This window comes from Artemia franciscana, chromosome 1, assembly GCF_032884065.1.
Source record: "Artemia franciscana chromosome 1, ASM3288406v1, whole genome shotgun sequence".
Classification (NCBI taxonomy): Eukaryota; Metazoa; Arthropoda; class Branchiopoda; order Anostraca; family Artemiidae; genus Artemia; species Artemia franciscana.
The window spans coordinates 26,125,264-26,140,515 of NC_088863.1; the positions used below are offsets into that span (position 1 = coordinate 26,125,264).

Sequence of the window (15,252 nt, forward strand, 5' to 3'; positions counted from 1 at the left end):
GTAAACTTGTCCTCAGAAGCTTTTCTCTCCTTGGAAAGCTCTTTCCATTGAGCCCCCCCTTCGGAAAACATTTATTCTAAAAAAAAGTCCGTATGCTTCCCAATAACAAATAGTGAACAATGGGCAAACAATAGTTAAATGTGAATAATGGGCAAATTGCGTAACATACAGCTCATTCGTCAGGGATTATGAGGGGTCATGTCATCCCCAAAGGAATAGTTACTGGACCTTTCGACTATGCGGAATCGAATGGCCATCTCAAAAATTGATCAGATGCCCTTGGGGGGAAGCGTTGGGCAAGGAGCTAGTTATATCAAATAGCCCTTCGTCTGGCTAAAATAACAAAATTTCACACTTTTTCGAAACAGAAACTCAAAATCTCTACAACAAGGTTCTCTAATATGCTGAATCTGATGATGCGATTCTTATTAAGATCCGTTAACTTTTTAGGGGTAAATATGTAAATCCAAACTACCTTGGCTTGAATCCAAATGACTTTGGATTAAAGCCAAGAGTCTATCGTATTGTAAAAGGAAATAAATATTCGCAGGACTCACGTGCTTACTTGTCTGCCGCTTGGGAGCTTGAATTGGCCAATCCACTTCTGAAATATTTTTGAAAAACGGCATGCTTTCCTGAAGTCAAATGATGTTTCCTGATGAAGTCCTGATGTTTCCTGAAGCCTTCCTGAAGTCTCCTTTTTCCCGATTTATTTTCCTTTAAATGCTTATTCCTCTCTTTTACCGGGTAAATTTACTTTTTTTCATTTTTTATGGCATAGAAATATTTTAGGACTTTGAGTACCAACTTCCTGAAGCATTTCGAGACATAATAAATCATAATGTAGCTGTGCTGAGAGATGGTGACGGGGCCCTACAAGTGTGGCCTCAGTGTAAGAATAATGTTCCTGAAGCTCGATTCAATCTTACCATTTATTTTCTAAGAAATGTAAGTATATGTATAGTTATAGAGGCCATATTGCATTTTTTAGGCCATAGAGCCTTTTGTAGGGCCAAATGTGTGAGTTATTTTGAGATTTGTCTTTTGATAATTTTGATATTTTCTAAATCATCGTCAATATATAATTGAACTTTTGCAACAATGCTGAATTTTACTCTAACATTGTTTGAAAGCCTGAAAATTCAAATTCTAAGTAGAAGAAATAAACGGTTGATAGATAAATCCAGTTCCTTACGACAAAATATGCATTTATATATTTTTAATCGTTTTTGAAAAGTTATTCTTTAGTTGTTTTTACTTTCCATTATGCCGAAGAGCAAATTTCATAGAAAAGTAACAAGAGACATTCTTATAAACCATTAAATAAAAAAAAGTATATGAAATAGGTTGTCCCTCCGCAATCCCTCGCTGTATTCGCTAATGTTTTTGATTGTTTTAAAAAGTAGAATTGTGGCAAAGAGTCAAACTTCACCGTATAGAGCGATGGATTGCGGAGGGGACAACCCATTTCATATACGGAGTAATTTCTGTTCGTTTTAAGTTCTAATGTCGATCCTTACTTTCAGTTAAAAAAACTAGTTTTTTTTAATTTAATTTCTGAATGTTTTTGAATTAATGCATGTTTGATTTTGGCTCTCCGCACATAAATTATTAAAATGAAATTTGCATATTAATTCTTTTTTTTGGCTAAATGGCTTTTTCTTAGTTTTGATCAGACAATTTTGAGAAATAAGGGGTGGGGAAGGAGGCCTAGCTACCCTCCAATTTTTCGGCTACTTAAAAAGGCAACTATAACTTTTAATTTTTAATGAACGTTTTTGTTAGTAAAAAAATATACGTATCTTAAGAATTTACTTACGTAACAAACTTTTATGTTCTTATATTTTTATTATGTATATGAGGGGGTTCGTCCCCTCCTTAATACCTCGCTCTTTACACTAAATCTTAAGTTTTGTCCCAATTCTTTAAGAATGACCCCTGAATCAGAAAGGCCGTAGAATAAATAGTTGAAATTACTAAAAATACTTTAGCATAAAGAGCGAAGTATTTATCTCCTCCTAAATACCTCGCTCTTTATGCCAAAGTATTTTTAAAACCCTTCGTATGCGTAATAATCTCTGTTCGAGTTAAGTTTTAATGCTACTCCTTACTTCCAATTGAAAAAACTTTTTCCGGTTTATTTTTTCATTTGTTTTTTATAGTAATGCTAGAAAATCCCGCGCCGTTTTCATTGAATTTCTCTTCCCCCATGACATATTCCTCCAAGAAAAGATCCTTCCACATAGCCCCCTCCCCTCAACACCACTCCCAAACCAAAAAAAATCCCACTGAAAACGTCTGCACACTTCCTAATAACCATTACTGTATGTAAACACTGGTCAAAGTTTGTAACTTGCAGCCCCTCCCCCAGGGACTGTGGGGGAGTACGTCATGCCTAAAGACATAGTTTTTATTGTTTTCGACTATACGGAACAAAATGGCTATCTCAAAAAGTTTGATCCGTTGACTTTTGGGAAAAAAATGAGCGTGGGAGGGGGCCGAGGTGCCTTCCAATTTTTTTAGTCATTTAAAAAGGGCACTAGAACTTTTCACTTCCGTTAGAATGATCCCTATTGCGACATTCTTGGACCACTTGGTCGATACGATGACCCCTGGAAAAAAAACAAAAAACAAATAAACACGTACCCGTGATCTGTCTTCTGGCAAAAATACGAAATTCCACATTTTTGTAGATAGGAGCTTAAAATTTTTGCTATAAGATTTTTTGATACGCTTAATGCGATGGTGTAATTTTCGTTAAGATTCTATGACTTTTTTGGGGAGTTTCCCCCTATTTTCCAAATTAAGGCAAATTTTCTCAGGCTCGTAACTTCTTATGACAAAGACTAAATTTAATGAAACTTATATATTTAAAATCAGCATAAAAATTCGATTCTTTTGATGTATCTTTTAGCACAACAATTTCGTTTTTTAGAGGTTCGTTTACTATTGAGCCGGGTCGCTCCTTGCTACAGTTCGTTACCACGAACTGTTTGATAAAATCAACGAACAAAGGACAAAGAATTAACTAAGATGACGTTAAAACAATTGAAAAAAGATGTGGCTCTAGTAGTATCTGAAACCATTGCATTGAGCACATAAATACCAACCATATACATCTTGCTCCATGAATGTCCTTCATTTTTGTAAGTTGTATTTGTATTTCTGGAAATAGCATCATAAGTTAAAAAAAGAATTGAAAGTTTGAATAAAAAAGCTTGTTTTTTAGAATTTTTTTTTTAAGATTAGGGAGGATTAAAATGCTTTAAAAATTACATAAGCCCTTTCGTAGAAAATTACACTTAAAAAAAAAGAAATCCATCACACAGCAAAAAAAGAATATAGCCTAGCTAATAGTAGATTAATGAAAAAATCCCTAGTTTTACCATTGTCCAAATGAGTACTATTATATCCAAAATGTATAAGCTTACCTTAATGTCTCAGGGCACTCAAAGAAGAAGCTAGAGGAGATCTTGTATTCGTAGTTTTTTACTAAGAGACTAGAAATATACAAAAAGTGATATTTATGTAATATTTAGAAGTATTTGACAGCTTCTCGCACATAAAACAACGTTTACAAACTTTACCCACAAGGATACATTTTTTTTGTAATCCTTCCCCCAGTAAAATTTTTCTGTTGGCTCTTAACCTCCCCTCTGCCAATTTTTTTTGACAACGTTGCTAAGCGTCTAAAATATTTTGTTTATTTCTCTAGGGCACCAGTTTTAATACACAATTAATCAGCTTTAAATAGCCTGGAACTTCTAGGGTTAAAGAACTAGCAAGCTTTATACTCAATGTTGGATCCCAAAAGGTATCACATGGGTAGTGATTACCTGATTTTGCTCAAAACAATATTCACTTTTGTTGAGTTTTAAAATGTTTATAAGTTTAATGACTTTTTTTGCTGTTGTTGCTCGGTAGACCAGATAAATAAGATTAAGCACAAATTACTTGATATAAAATATATTAATGCCTCTCCTTCTCCTGTGGAACCATTCCTGCTCAAAGGTATGTCCTCTTCCATATTACCAAGATGTTTCTTTAAAAGACGCCTCTACAATTTCAGAACATGGGAGATCCGACCATGGAAATCTATTTTTCAAGAGCCATTATACTACTAAGACTACACATTTTTGTGAGTTTTTCCATTGAATTAAATTCTTCAAGTTGAACTTATTTTTACAACAAAAAATCTCACTACTAATGAGTTCTTCTTCCGAGGGAGTACCATAATCATCTTCAACGATCACTATTTATTAGTTTTAATATTATTAGTATTTAAATTATTTAGAGTAATTATTTTCTGGGCGGAGCCTTGTAGAGTATACAGTCTGAAACCTCTTTGCCTCTCATCTTTATTCTTCTTATTACAATAATTTGCGGACACACGAGACTGAGCCAAGGATCAGGCCACAAAGGTTCCTTTCTTCTGTGCTGTTGGTGCTTCCTAGGGCGTGGAAACTCAAGATAAGGCTTTCCCATATTTTTGATTCTCTTTGCCGAAGAGCTTTTTTTCGTGGTGTCAAGTGGTTCACCAACGCTGTCGCTCATCCCAAGAACCCTAATCCCCAGATCTAGACTTACTTGGGCAGATGATGCTTGTCCATAAAACAAAAGAAGAGAGTAGCCTATCACTCACCGACCATCAGTGGCAAGCGACACATGGTTTCCAGAGCCGGGACTAGAAAGAAAACTTTTTCCCACTTGAAACTACTACTCAAGGGATCTCCTCTTTCACCACGATCATCATTTCGTATGTCCACGGGATTGAACCCTCCCAGGTATTATTTTTGCTGTGTTTCTTGCTGCGGTTCATCTCATCTTGGCAGTTTATTGCTCAAAATACTCTGCATCACGGTAAGGTACTTGGCAGGACAGCAAGTGGACGGATTATGACTCAGATAAGCACAAAGGGACCCTGTTTGTGCCCACAGTACATTCCATTGTTCACGACTTATGAAGTGTAATTCTTGTATGTGTTTAGTTGTTTATGTTTAACTGAGTGCATGGTTTCACCTGATGGCTTTAACCCCTAATTCTAAATTCTTAAAGTAATCTAAGCTGAATTCATTTACTTAGCTCTGTTAATTTTTTTTTAAATTATTTACCAGTATATCCTCGTAAGTTTAGCTATTGGCAAGCCTACTTATTTGTAACATTTACTACATTATTTTAAATATTTTAAATTTAAACAAGTTTTTTTTTCTTAGGGAAGAGGGCAGAGGAGGGGTCTGTGGAGTTTAGTATAGGGCCATACTTGGGGAAGTTTGATTGATTTTTTGTTTGGGGGGGGGTTGAATAATTTGTTGTTTGTTTAAATGAGAAAGATTGATTTGAAGTTTGAGTTGATTATGTTAAGGTTGTGATTTGTAATAGAACATAATTTATTATTTGTTGCTGCCGTGCGTCTACAAAACTGTAAGGTTTTTCTTAGTGCGGCAGGATTTTGTAGGAGATGTGTTTTGGTTTTGTATGTGAAGAAAAAAAAGATAAATAAATATTGAAATTTGCAAATGTACCAGCATAAAGTTTAATGTTCACCAGCTCATGATTTACTAATAATTTCAAAATACACTCAGGACACATGATTATTAAGATATGCTAAGGTCGCTCCATAAACAAAATGTAATTTTTTGCCCTTTGAAGTATTTAAAGGATGCCTGAAATGAGAATAAAGAGTGTCCCAAATTTATTTGGACCAGTAAATAACAATTGTAAGATATTTAAGGTATTTTAAATGTTCAAAAATGAGAAATGCTTTATTGCTCAAAAATCGGTAGGTTTTTATTTTTATTTTTATGTAATTATTTATCATTGATAATGTTACAGAACAACATCAGAAGCTCGCTTGAACTTTTAAAAGAAATTGAGCCCAGGACATCTCAAGAAATATTTATCAAGGCAAATACATATTGCGCTATTGGCCAGGAAGATAACGACGTAAGTCATTAATATTCATCTTTTTGGTTTATTTTCCCCTTTTCGGTTTATTTGAAAAATCTTTTTCCAATTGAAGGTATTGCAGTACAGTTAAGAATAAATAATTTTTAAGCTTTCTTGAATTCAAAGAGCGCCCAAGGTTACCTGCATTGCCTAAAGTCATAGCTACTTACTCTTTCCCAAAGAGTCAAAATATAGTCAGATGCTGCACATTCATCACCTATGTGGAAAAAACGGGTTGAGGCGGGGATGAGTTTCTCCGTCCTAAATATTTGTGTTAATTGTTAAGCTACGGGTAAATAGTTTTTTTGAGTTTTTATGGTTACAACAGTGATTCCTTACTAATAGCGAATCACGGCCCATAGTAGTTTATAAGGATCTTTTGTCTGGTCTGGTTTCTTTGAGATTTCATTTACGCAAAATATTATATAATTACACAACGGGTCTTCGTACTCAACTTAAGGGAGAGTTTACTGAATCGCTTTGTGAAGGCTCTTCATGAAAAGTTTTTTAGATCAATCTGGGGGCCATAGGGAAATATAACAACTAGTCTTATTGATTTGAACAGATGTAATCTGACTAAGTGTCGAGAGTAGGGCCTGGGTGAGAATGGGAAGAATCATATTCGAATTTGATTGCCTCCGCTTTTGTTTTTCACATATTAATGTCAAAGGAGTTGATGGAACTTGGTTCCAAACAGCAACAAGGAAAGCCCCGTAAAAATGATTGTCAAACATTTTGAATATCAATATCTAAAAAAAAAATTCAGAAGTCACTTTAACTAAGTCCATTTTAAAATACACTTAAAATAATCATCTGTACTCAAGTACACAATCAAAAACCAATTTATACTGACGAATCCTCCGCAAAACATTTTTTGGGTAAATGTTGATTTATGGAATTGGTCAAATTGTACTTGAATACTTCGCTTAAGAAAATACAGGCTATTGCTTAAAGGTAGAGTATTTTTTTCTAGGATGAAGCAATAGAAATAGCTGAGTCATTATATTACTCTATTGGATCGAATGAAAGCGATTGTGACACGATTACGGGTCGGCAGGCCATGGCTTCATACTTGATTTTACAGAAGAAGTATGAAGAGGCATTGGTCTATTTGGATTCAATAAAGGTGTATTGTTCTGAGAATGACGAATTCAATGCTAACTATGGTCAGGTAAGAACCAAACAAAAATTGTAGGTCAGATACTGTTACTTGACTTTGTTCCATTTTCTATATGAAAAGTAACTTATTTTTTATGAATATAAATAATTTTTAATTTGTATCACTACGCATGAATTAGCAAACTTCGGTATATCCCTATCATATAGACTAATTACTTACAATGCTCTATTTTTATTACCATCTTGATTGATTAAACACAATTTTTAATTTCATTTGCGGTTAGAGGTAAATCTTACATCCATAACATTAAAAACTCATGTTTCTGTATAGAAAACGAATTAGCAGAAATTTTATAATTGTGTTTCAGATTTTTTCTACCTGTTGATGGTGGTGATGAAATTGGGGGATTTACCCAAGCTGTCAACAAGCGATGCTGAGAACAAATAGTATCAACTTATGCATACATGCTTCTTAGGCTATTTATTAACACTGATTATACTTTCTATTAATTTACACTTTATATCCTACTGTGTCTTTGGAGGTACCTTGGGTATTGACGAAGAGACATCACCCTCTATTGCTGCCAAAACTCCTTACCAATGAGGTTGTATATTGTTTAGGTCCCTTCGGTATGTTCAAAAAATTATACTCTTTGAGTTCCCCTTTCACCGCGATTTCAACATTTAGTAATGCAGGACGTCCTGGGGATTCATCGAAACTTTACCTAAAAAGAAGCTGGGAAAAGGCAATTCAAGAGGTTAAAATCTAAAACTGCTGATAGTACTACTACTAACAACTCGCTGCAGCACCAAGCCGCCTGAGGTCAAAACAGCTACACACCCTTCTCCTCCGTCCAAAAATATCACTTGCATCACTAAAATATTATTTTTGCTTTATTGAAGAAATATTAGAGAGCGATAGTGCAGCCAAGTGGAGAATCTAAATACTCATGTAATCAGTTAACTTCATCACATTCGATTCTCTCACAATCTCTCACATTCATTAGAACAGATGTGAAATCTTCATTTTTCAAAAAAACAGAGTTATTATTTAGTCACACGTGTTATGGTATAACATTTCAGCCTAAAGAAGCACTTAGCTGTCTTAGTTAACTTAGTGTTAGCTGTAAAGAAGCACTTAGCTGTCATAGTAAACTTAGTATTAGCTCTAAAGAAGCACTTAGCTGTCATAGTTAACTTAGTGTTAGCTGTAAAGAAGCACTTAGCTGTCATAGTTAACTTAGTGTTAGCTGTAAAGAAGCACTTAGGGTGAAATATTTAAGCAATCATTCTCAAAGTCACTTAGTTCCGAAGTAATAAGAACCCATAGTAAAATTCTAAGCCGACAAAAGGACCAATTCAAATTTCGCTGTTTTAGCCCCTTCGCTTAACTTTTGTGTCATCTTTATGAACAGAGACCAATGCCTTGTTAGCAAGTTGGGCTAAACCACAATTTTTTTTTAGCTCGGGCATGAATAGCAGTATAGTGGTGATACCTGAACCTTGTCATTTTGGTTAAATATCCATGTGAGCTAAGCGGAAAAGCGTGTCTCACATTACCATTGTTTTACAGGAGAACACAGGCAATTAAGCTTTCAACGGGAGCAATCTCGCTAGAGTATATACAAGAAAAAAATGCAAGAGAAGGAAAATAAGGCACGTAGCTGAATATTTTGGCCTCATCAATTTCTAGTGAAATAATTGAGAGTCTGCAAATGTTATGAGCAAAGATCTGCTGGATGAGTTGTTTTGAGATTCTTAGATGTTTTTGGTAAAAGAGTGTGACACGCCATTTCACTCGGGGTATCATGATATATTTTTCTTGGAAATCCTTGAAATTTATTTCTATTTTTGATTTTGTTTCAGATCAAGGCAGCTTGTGGAGATTTTAACGGCGCTCTTGAACATTTGCTTTACGTTACATCGGAAACAGCAAGAAATGACTTTACCTATTTGGCTTGTCTGGCAAAATGCTGTGAGTTTTATTACATTTCTAAAATTATTGAAGAATAGATTATAGACTTTTGTTTGGATATGGGTCACATTAGACAGACTACCTAGCAAAATTCATGCTAACTTATATTTAATAAGTTACCATAAGTATACCCTAGGTTTGATTATTTAATTAGTTGGGTCATTAGTTAGTTCATTGCCATCAAACAGCTAATTTTTATTATATACATTGGATGTAGAAGCAAAATTTAAGTCATATATTCTGATGGCAGTTTGGTTGATAAAGATTATTTTGTGATGACAATATTAGGGAGTTTCCATTCATTTTAAGTTTCGGGGTCGAATTTTCCGTCCTAAGTTCTCGTCCAAATTTTCGTTAAAAACTATTTAATATTTTTTTAAAATAGTATACTCTTTCATAATATTATCTAAATAGTATTATATATTATCAGTATTATTGTAAGAACATATACTAAATAACTTTCAGAAAATCCATGTAATATACAAGGTGTGAATTGCCACTATTTGTGACATAAGAGTTCAACTTATTTTCATTTTGGACACATATATTGCAACATTAACGTCAGATTTGCATCAGCTAAAAAAGCTTAAATTCCGGCTTTGGTGAATATCAAATATTTTAATTGAAATATGCACTTGATGTGTTTTGATTTTGGACAGTCATGCGTCAATTTCAATGATTTTACACTTCAGGTATGAGTTCTAATACGCTTGGGGGGTTACATTGGCCCTAACCATGTTTTCACGTTTATTAATTTTACATGCCTTTCAGAGCCTACGTTTTAGCGTTGACTTAGTAAAGAGCGAAGCGTAACCTATATAACATTCCTCTTTAAAGAAGAGACGGTTTATACGGATATACGATAAGGACGGGAATTTTTTTAAATTAAAACAAGAGCTAAGAGCTCATATGGCACTTGTGATAAGGTCGGAAGAGCCAAGAGCTCATATGGTATGAGCTATAGCGAAATTCTAAGAATCAATAGATTGCTTTAAAAGGAAAATCAGAGGCTTAATGACGGTCGGAATTTAAAATAAGAGCTCTGAGTCACGAGGTCCGATCAGATTCGTTAAGATCCAATAACGACAATTCATTAAGATCCAATCACCAAGTTCGTAAATTAAAAATACCTCAATTTATCTAGTTTTTCCTCTCCCTTCAGCCCCCCAGATGGTCGAATCGGGGAAAACGGCCTTATAAAATCAGTTTGTACCGCTCCCTGACACGTCTACCAATTTTCATCGTCCTACCATGTCTAGAAGCATCAAACTCGCCAAAGCACTGAACCCCACCACCTAACTCCCCCAAAGAGAGTGGATCCAGTCCGGTTGCGTCAATCACGTATCTACGACATTTATAAGCGTTTTCCGAGATTTCCATTTTCCCACTCCAACTCAACCAACGTCAACAGATCTGATCGGAATTTGAAAAAAGAGCTCCGAGACATGAGTTCCTTCTAAATATCAAATTTCATTAAGATCCGGTCGCCCGTTCTAAGTTAAAAATACCTCAATTTTTCCCAATTAACAACCCCCAGCTCCCCCAAAGACAACGGATCCGTACCAATTATGTCAATCTCGTATCTATAACTTGTACTTATTCTTCCCATCAAGTTTCATCCCGATCTATCCACCCTAAGCGTTTTCCAAGATTTCCGGTTCCCAAGCTTTTTGTTTCCCCCCTCCAAAACTCTATGTCCTCGGATCCGATTAAAAATGAAAATGGAGCACCTGAGACATAAGATTCTTCTATATATCAAGTTTCATTAAGATCCGATCACCCATTCGTAAGATACCTCGATTTTCATGTTTTCCAAGAATTGTTTCCCCTCCAGCTCCCTTCAATGTCACCAGATCTGGTCGGGATTTAAAATGAGAGTTCTAAAGCACAAGATCATTCTAGATATTACATTTCATTTGGATGTGATCACCCGTTCGTAAGTTACAAATACCTCATTTTTTCTGATTTTTCCGAATTACTCCCTCCCCCCAGCTCAGCCAAAGAGAGCGAATCCGGTCCGGTTATGTCAGTCACCTATCTTGGACTTGTGCTTATTCTTTCCACCAAGTTTCATCCTGATCTCTCCGCTTTAAGCGTTTTCCAAGATTCCCCCCCCCCCCCTAATGATACTGGATCCGGCCGGGATTTAAAATAAGAGATCTGAGTTTTCAGGTCCTTCTAAATATGAAATTTCATTAAGATACGATCACTCTTTCGTAAGTTAAAAATATCTCATTTTTTCTAATTTGTTAGAATTAACCCCCCCCCAACTCCCCCAAAGAGAGCCGATTCGATTCAAATTGAAGATGGGGCATCTGAGACATAATATCCTTCCACATATCAAATTTCATTAAGATCCGATCACTCCTTCGTAAATTAAAAATACCTTATTTTTCTAATTTTTCACAATTAACCCCCAACTCCCCAGAAGAGAACGGATCCGTTCCATTTATGTCAATCACGTATCTAGGACTTGTACTTATTCTTCCTACTAAGTTTCATCCCGATCAATCCTAAGCGTTTCCCAAGATTTTAGGTTTCCCCCTCCAACTCCCCTCAATGTCACCAGATCTGGTCGGGATTTAAAATGAGAGCTCTGAGACACGATATCCTTCTAAATATCAAATTTCATTAAGATCCCATAACCGGATCGTAAGTTAAAAATACTTCATTTTTTCTAGTTTTCCGAATTAACCGCCCCCCCCCCCCCTCAGATGGTCAAATCGGGAAAAAGACTATTTCTAATTTAATCTGGTCCGGTCCCTGATATAACTGCCAAATTTCATCGTCCTAGCCTAGCTTACCTGGAAGTGCCTAAAGTAGCAAAACCAGGACAAACCGACATAATTTGCGATCGCTATATGTTACTTGGTTAACACCAAGTGCCATAAAAAGTCGACAGCAATGATTCTCTACTAAATTTTGGGGATAAAATTCGGTTTTTCCAGAATATTTGAGCTTACCGTTAAATAAATTTTGTAGCGTTCTAGCATAAGCGATGATATGCGTTAAGAAAAATTGTTTCCAACTTGTTGTTTTTGAATAATCGAAATTATTGGATAATTTTAGGAAAATTCGTTTAAGATCTTTCTAATTTTATCTGAGACCAAAATATTTCGATGGCTTAAGGTTTAGCTACATATGCAACTCATTTCCTCCGGTTTATCAATTAAAATCTCAAGAAAGCTAATTTTTTTTATCATCCGTCACCTAACAGCAAAATTATTTAATTGAAAAAAAAGAAGAAAAAAAAAACGCTTCCAACATGATCACGGTGGTCTTAGGTTGAAATCTTTGAAAAAGATTTCAAAGGCATGTTGAGGTGATCGTACATACATACTCAGGGAAAACACTATCAAAGGGAAGCTATAACCATTATATATGTGTTTGTCAGACATGGTAAACCAAGACCTAAATTTTTCTTAGGATTATTTTCTTCCGAATTATTTGCATTTGAAGATACAGTAGGACCAAACTGTGTTTTCCAGCTTCTTTGATCTTTTAATTTTAGCAGCTCTTTTTTTCTTTCTTTATATCAAACCATTGATATTCTTACAACTATTTCAAAACATCTTTAAAGCCACACCTAATTTACACTTTTCCAGGCCAAAAGCAAATACAGGATCTGTTACCTGATGACATTCCCCGAAATATAGAAGAATACAGGATATAAATCCAAGGCCATATCCAGGGGGGAGGGCAGGGGGATTTGACCCCCCCCCACCGAAATATTTGCCTGACTCGTAAAACCACAACAAAAATGAATATTAATAAATTTTTCATGCGTATCTTAAAGTCTTTTGCCCCCCCCCAAAAAATCATTTTGTAACCTCCTCCCTCCCCCGATAAAGTCCTAGGTACGACCCTGTATAAATCATACCTTTTTTATTTTAAATAGCTACAGAACGACCTCATCCCAAGCTGAACCCTTCTCCCTGAAGCAAGCTACAGCTTTCCTGAAACAAAACCTCAGGTAGTCCAAGTATGGTGTTGTAATTAAAGGTAACTAACCAAAGCCATTCAACAAAAGTAAAGCAAACCCACTTTCTTTAAGACGTTTCTACTGGTCATCCGGATCAAGCTTGGGAGTTGAATACCTCAGCCAAAACAACAGAAGAAGTATTTGCACTAGTCCAATTAGTCGCATCATCCTGCTATAAGGTACGGTTTGACTTTTATTCAAGTTGCTAAGGCACTTTACCAAAATTCAATGCTTTAACTGCTTAAATCTTGGCAAAGTGGTAAAAGTAAAATCTTGGCAAAGTGCCTCGCGGGAAATTTAATGCTCATTCCAATAGGAATGCCTAAGATATATAGTTGCTTACTCTTTTTTTCGATATTCTGCAGCTGTTCTTCCGTCAATCCTAAAATTTACTAAATCTAAAAAAAATTATTAATAGTTTCGGCCGTTAGGCTTATTGGCTCTTTATTTAAGAATAATTATGCTTCCAGAAACTTTCTGATTTCAAACCGCTGGGTTTTGGCGAATGCGAGAGATATTCTTTTGTATATATATAAAGTTTTTTTTTTACAAATTAAATTAAAAATTAAGATTTATCTCTCATAAAATACCTAGGGTTTTCAAATCTTCGAATTTTTTGGTAACATTTCAATATCTTAACCGTTTTTTTTTCAAGCAGAACAAATACTATGGAATCGCAGCACGAGCCTATCACCAGGCGACACTTCTTGACCCCAAAAATACACATCATTGGTACGGACTGAGGGCTTCAATAATGGGAATTTTGAAGAACATAACTGAAAAGGGACTAACTGACGAGTAAGTACCTACACTATTTGAGGAAATTCTAGCCTTGTTAATATAGCACGAAAACGGACGATTACATGGTGCTTATGATTGTGTTCCATTGATTTCAGAAACCGTATTCAATTTTTTCTGTCACTCAATATTTCTGTCTGTTGCATTCTTTCTGTTGATTTTTTTTTCTATTTGTTGCAAATAATTTGTTAAAGATTTATTTTCATGGAATCTTTGTTGAAAAAAAAAGAATTATCAATGCTTTTCGAGCAACAGCACCTTTCCTGAAATATATTTGAAATGGATGATTAAAAGTTAAGACATTATTTTCAAAGCCAACTATATAAGTTTCGCAAGAAACACTAATAAACTACACAGCAATAGAACTGTGCTGACAGTGTTACAACATGACAAGACCATCCTTTTACCTCATAGAACCCACAGAAAGCACTCTTCTTACCTCATTCTGAGGAGGTCCCCTCTTTCGTTGGCCCCAGTTTCAAATTCCTAGGGGAGAGGGTTCAAGCCCTAACAGTAGCATACTGCTAGGGTAACTCACCATGACTAAACCCCAAACATACAAGAAAAATCTAACGTCAATAGACGCTAGAGACATCTGTTCATATTACATCCGTACTTCTTAAGCATTTTCTTTGATAAAACCCCAATTGTATCAGCTATCTTGACTTAAACCAGAAAGTAAAGTGAATTATACTTTAGGGTTTAATTTTCAAAACTTTGAGGTATAGGTTATTTTAGTGAATAGCTTCTTCCACGACGGTCGTAGTAAATCGAGGGAAAATAGCTTAAACATGTGGCAGACTAAAATCAAGAACATCGAAATCAATGTTTCTATGGATAAGAATACGATTATGACAATTCTCATTAAATATGGTCTTGAAGACAGTTTTAAGCCTATTCCTTCATTAATTTTCACTGATTACAGGCAGATTGGCAAACACCGTCATTAGCTCAAATTTTATCAGTTTTTTTTTCTTCTACACGCCATTGTGTACACAATGACTCCCAACTTCATTAATTTATTGTGTTTAACCACATCAGCACTGGAGGAAACATCCCCACTTTCTCGGGCTAGGTTGGCCCTCAACACATATGAGTTTTTTTTTTTTTTTTTTTTTAAGGGACAACTATTACCACAAACAAAAGTATAAGTGCACAGTTTGTACAAACAACGATTCTAAGCTGAAAATAACTGTATTGAACTGAAAATAGAAAACTGTATTGAACAGACGAGGCTCAAACAGAGTAGACTTTGAGTCTGTTATCTGCCCACCCAAAAATTTCTCAACTGAAACGACAACTTCTGACATTTCTGTTTATTTGCATTTTCCCAAAATTGTTCCAGCTACATAGAAAATTAAAGGGAAGGGTCCTGGGACATTTTAACTATTCAAGGAAGAATTTTTACCTCATTAACGCCGCATCACTTCAT

The 15,252-nt window shown here is 35.2% G+C and overlaps 1 protein-coding gene across 9 annotated transcripts in view; it reads left to right on the top strand.

Moving 5' to 3' along the window:
• Window positions 1-15,252, top strand: part of LOC136027535 (intraflagellar transport protein 56-like) — a 55,378-nt gene that overhangs the window by 39,289 nt on the left and 837 nt on the right. For all 9 annotated transcript variants that reach the window (XM_065704954.1, XM_065704886.1, XM_065704946.1 and 6 more), the window contains 6 exons: window positions 793-948; window positions 5,833-5,943; window positions 6,920-7,117; window positions 8,932-9,040; window positions 13,095-13,201; window positions 13,681-13,820. In XM_065704954.1, coding sequence (XP_065561026.1) covers window positions 793-948; window positions 5,833-5,943; window positions 6,920-7,117; window positions 8,932-9,040; window positions 13,095-13,201; window positions 13,681-13,820 — 821 coding nt within the window. The remainder of the gene's footprint in view (window positions 1-792; window positions 949-5,832; window positions 5,944-6,919; window positions 7,118-8,931; window positions 9,041-13,094; window positions 13,202-13,680; window positions 13,821-15,252) is intronic.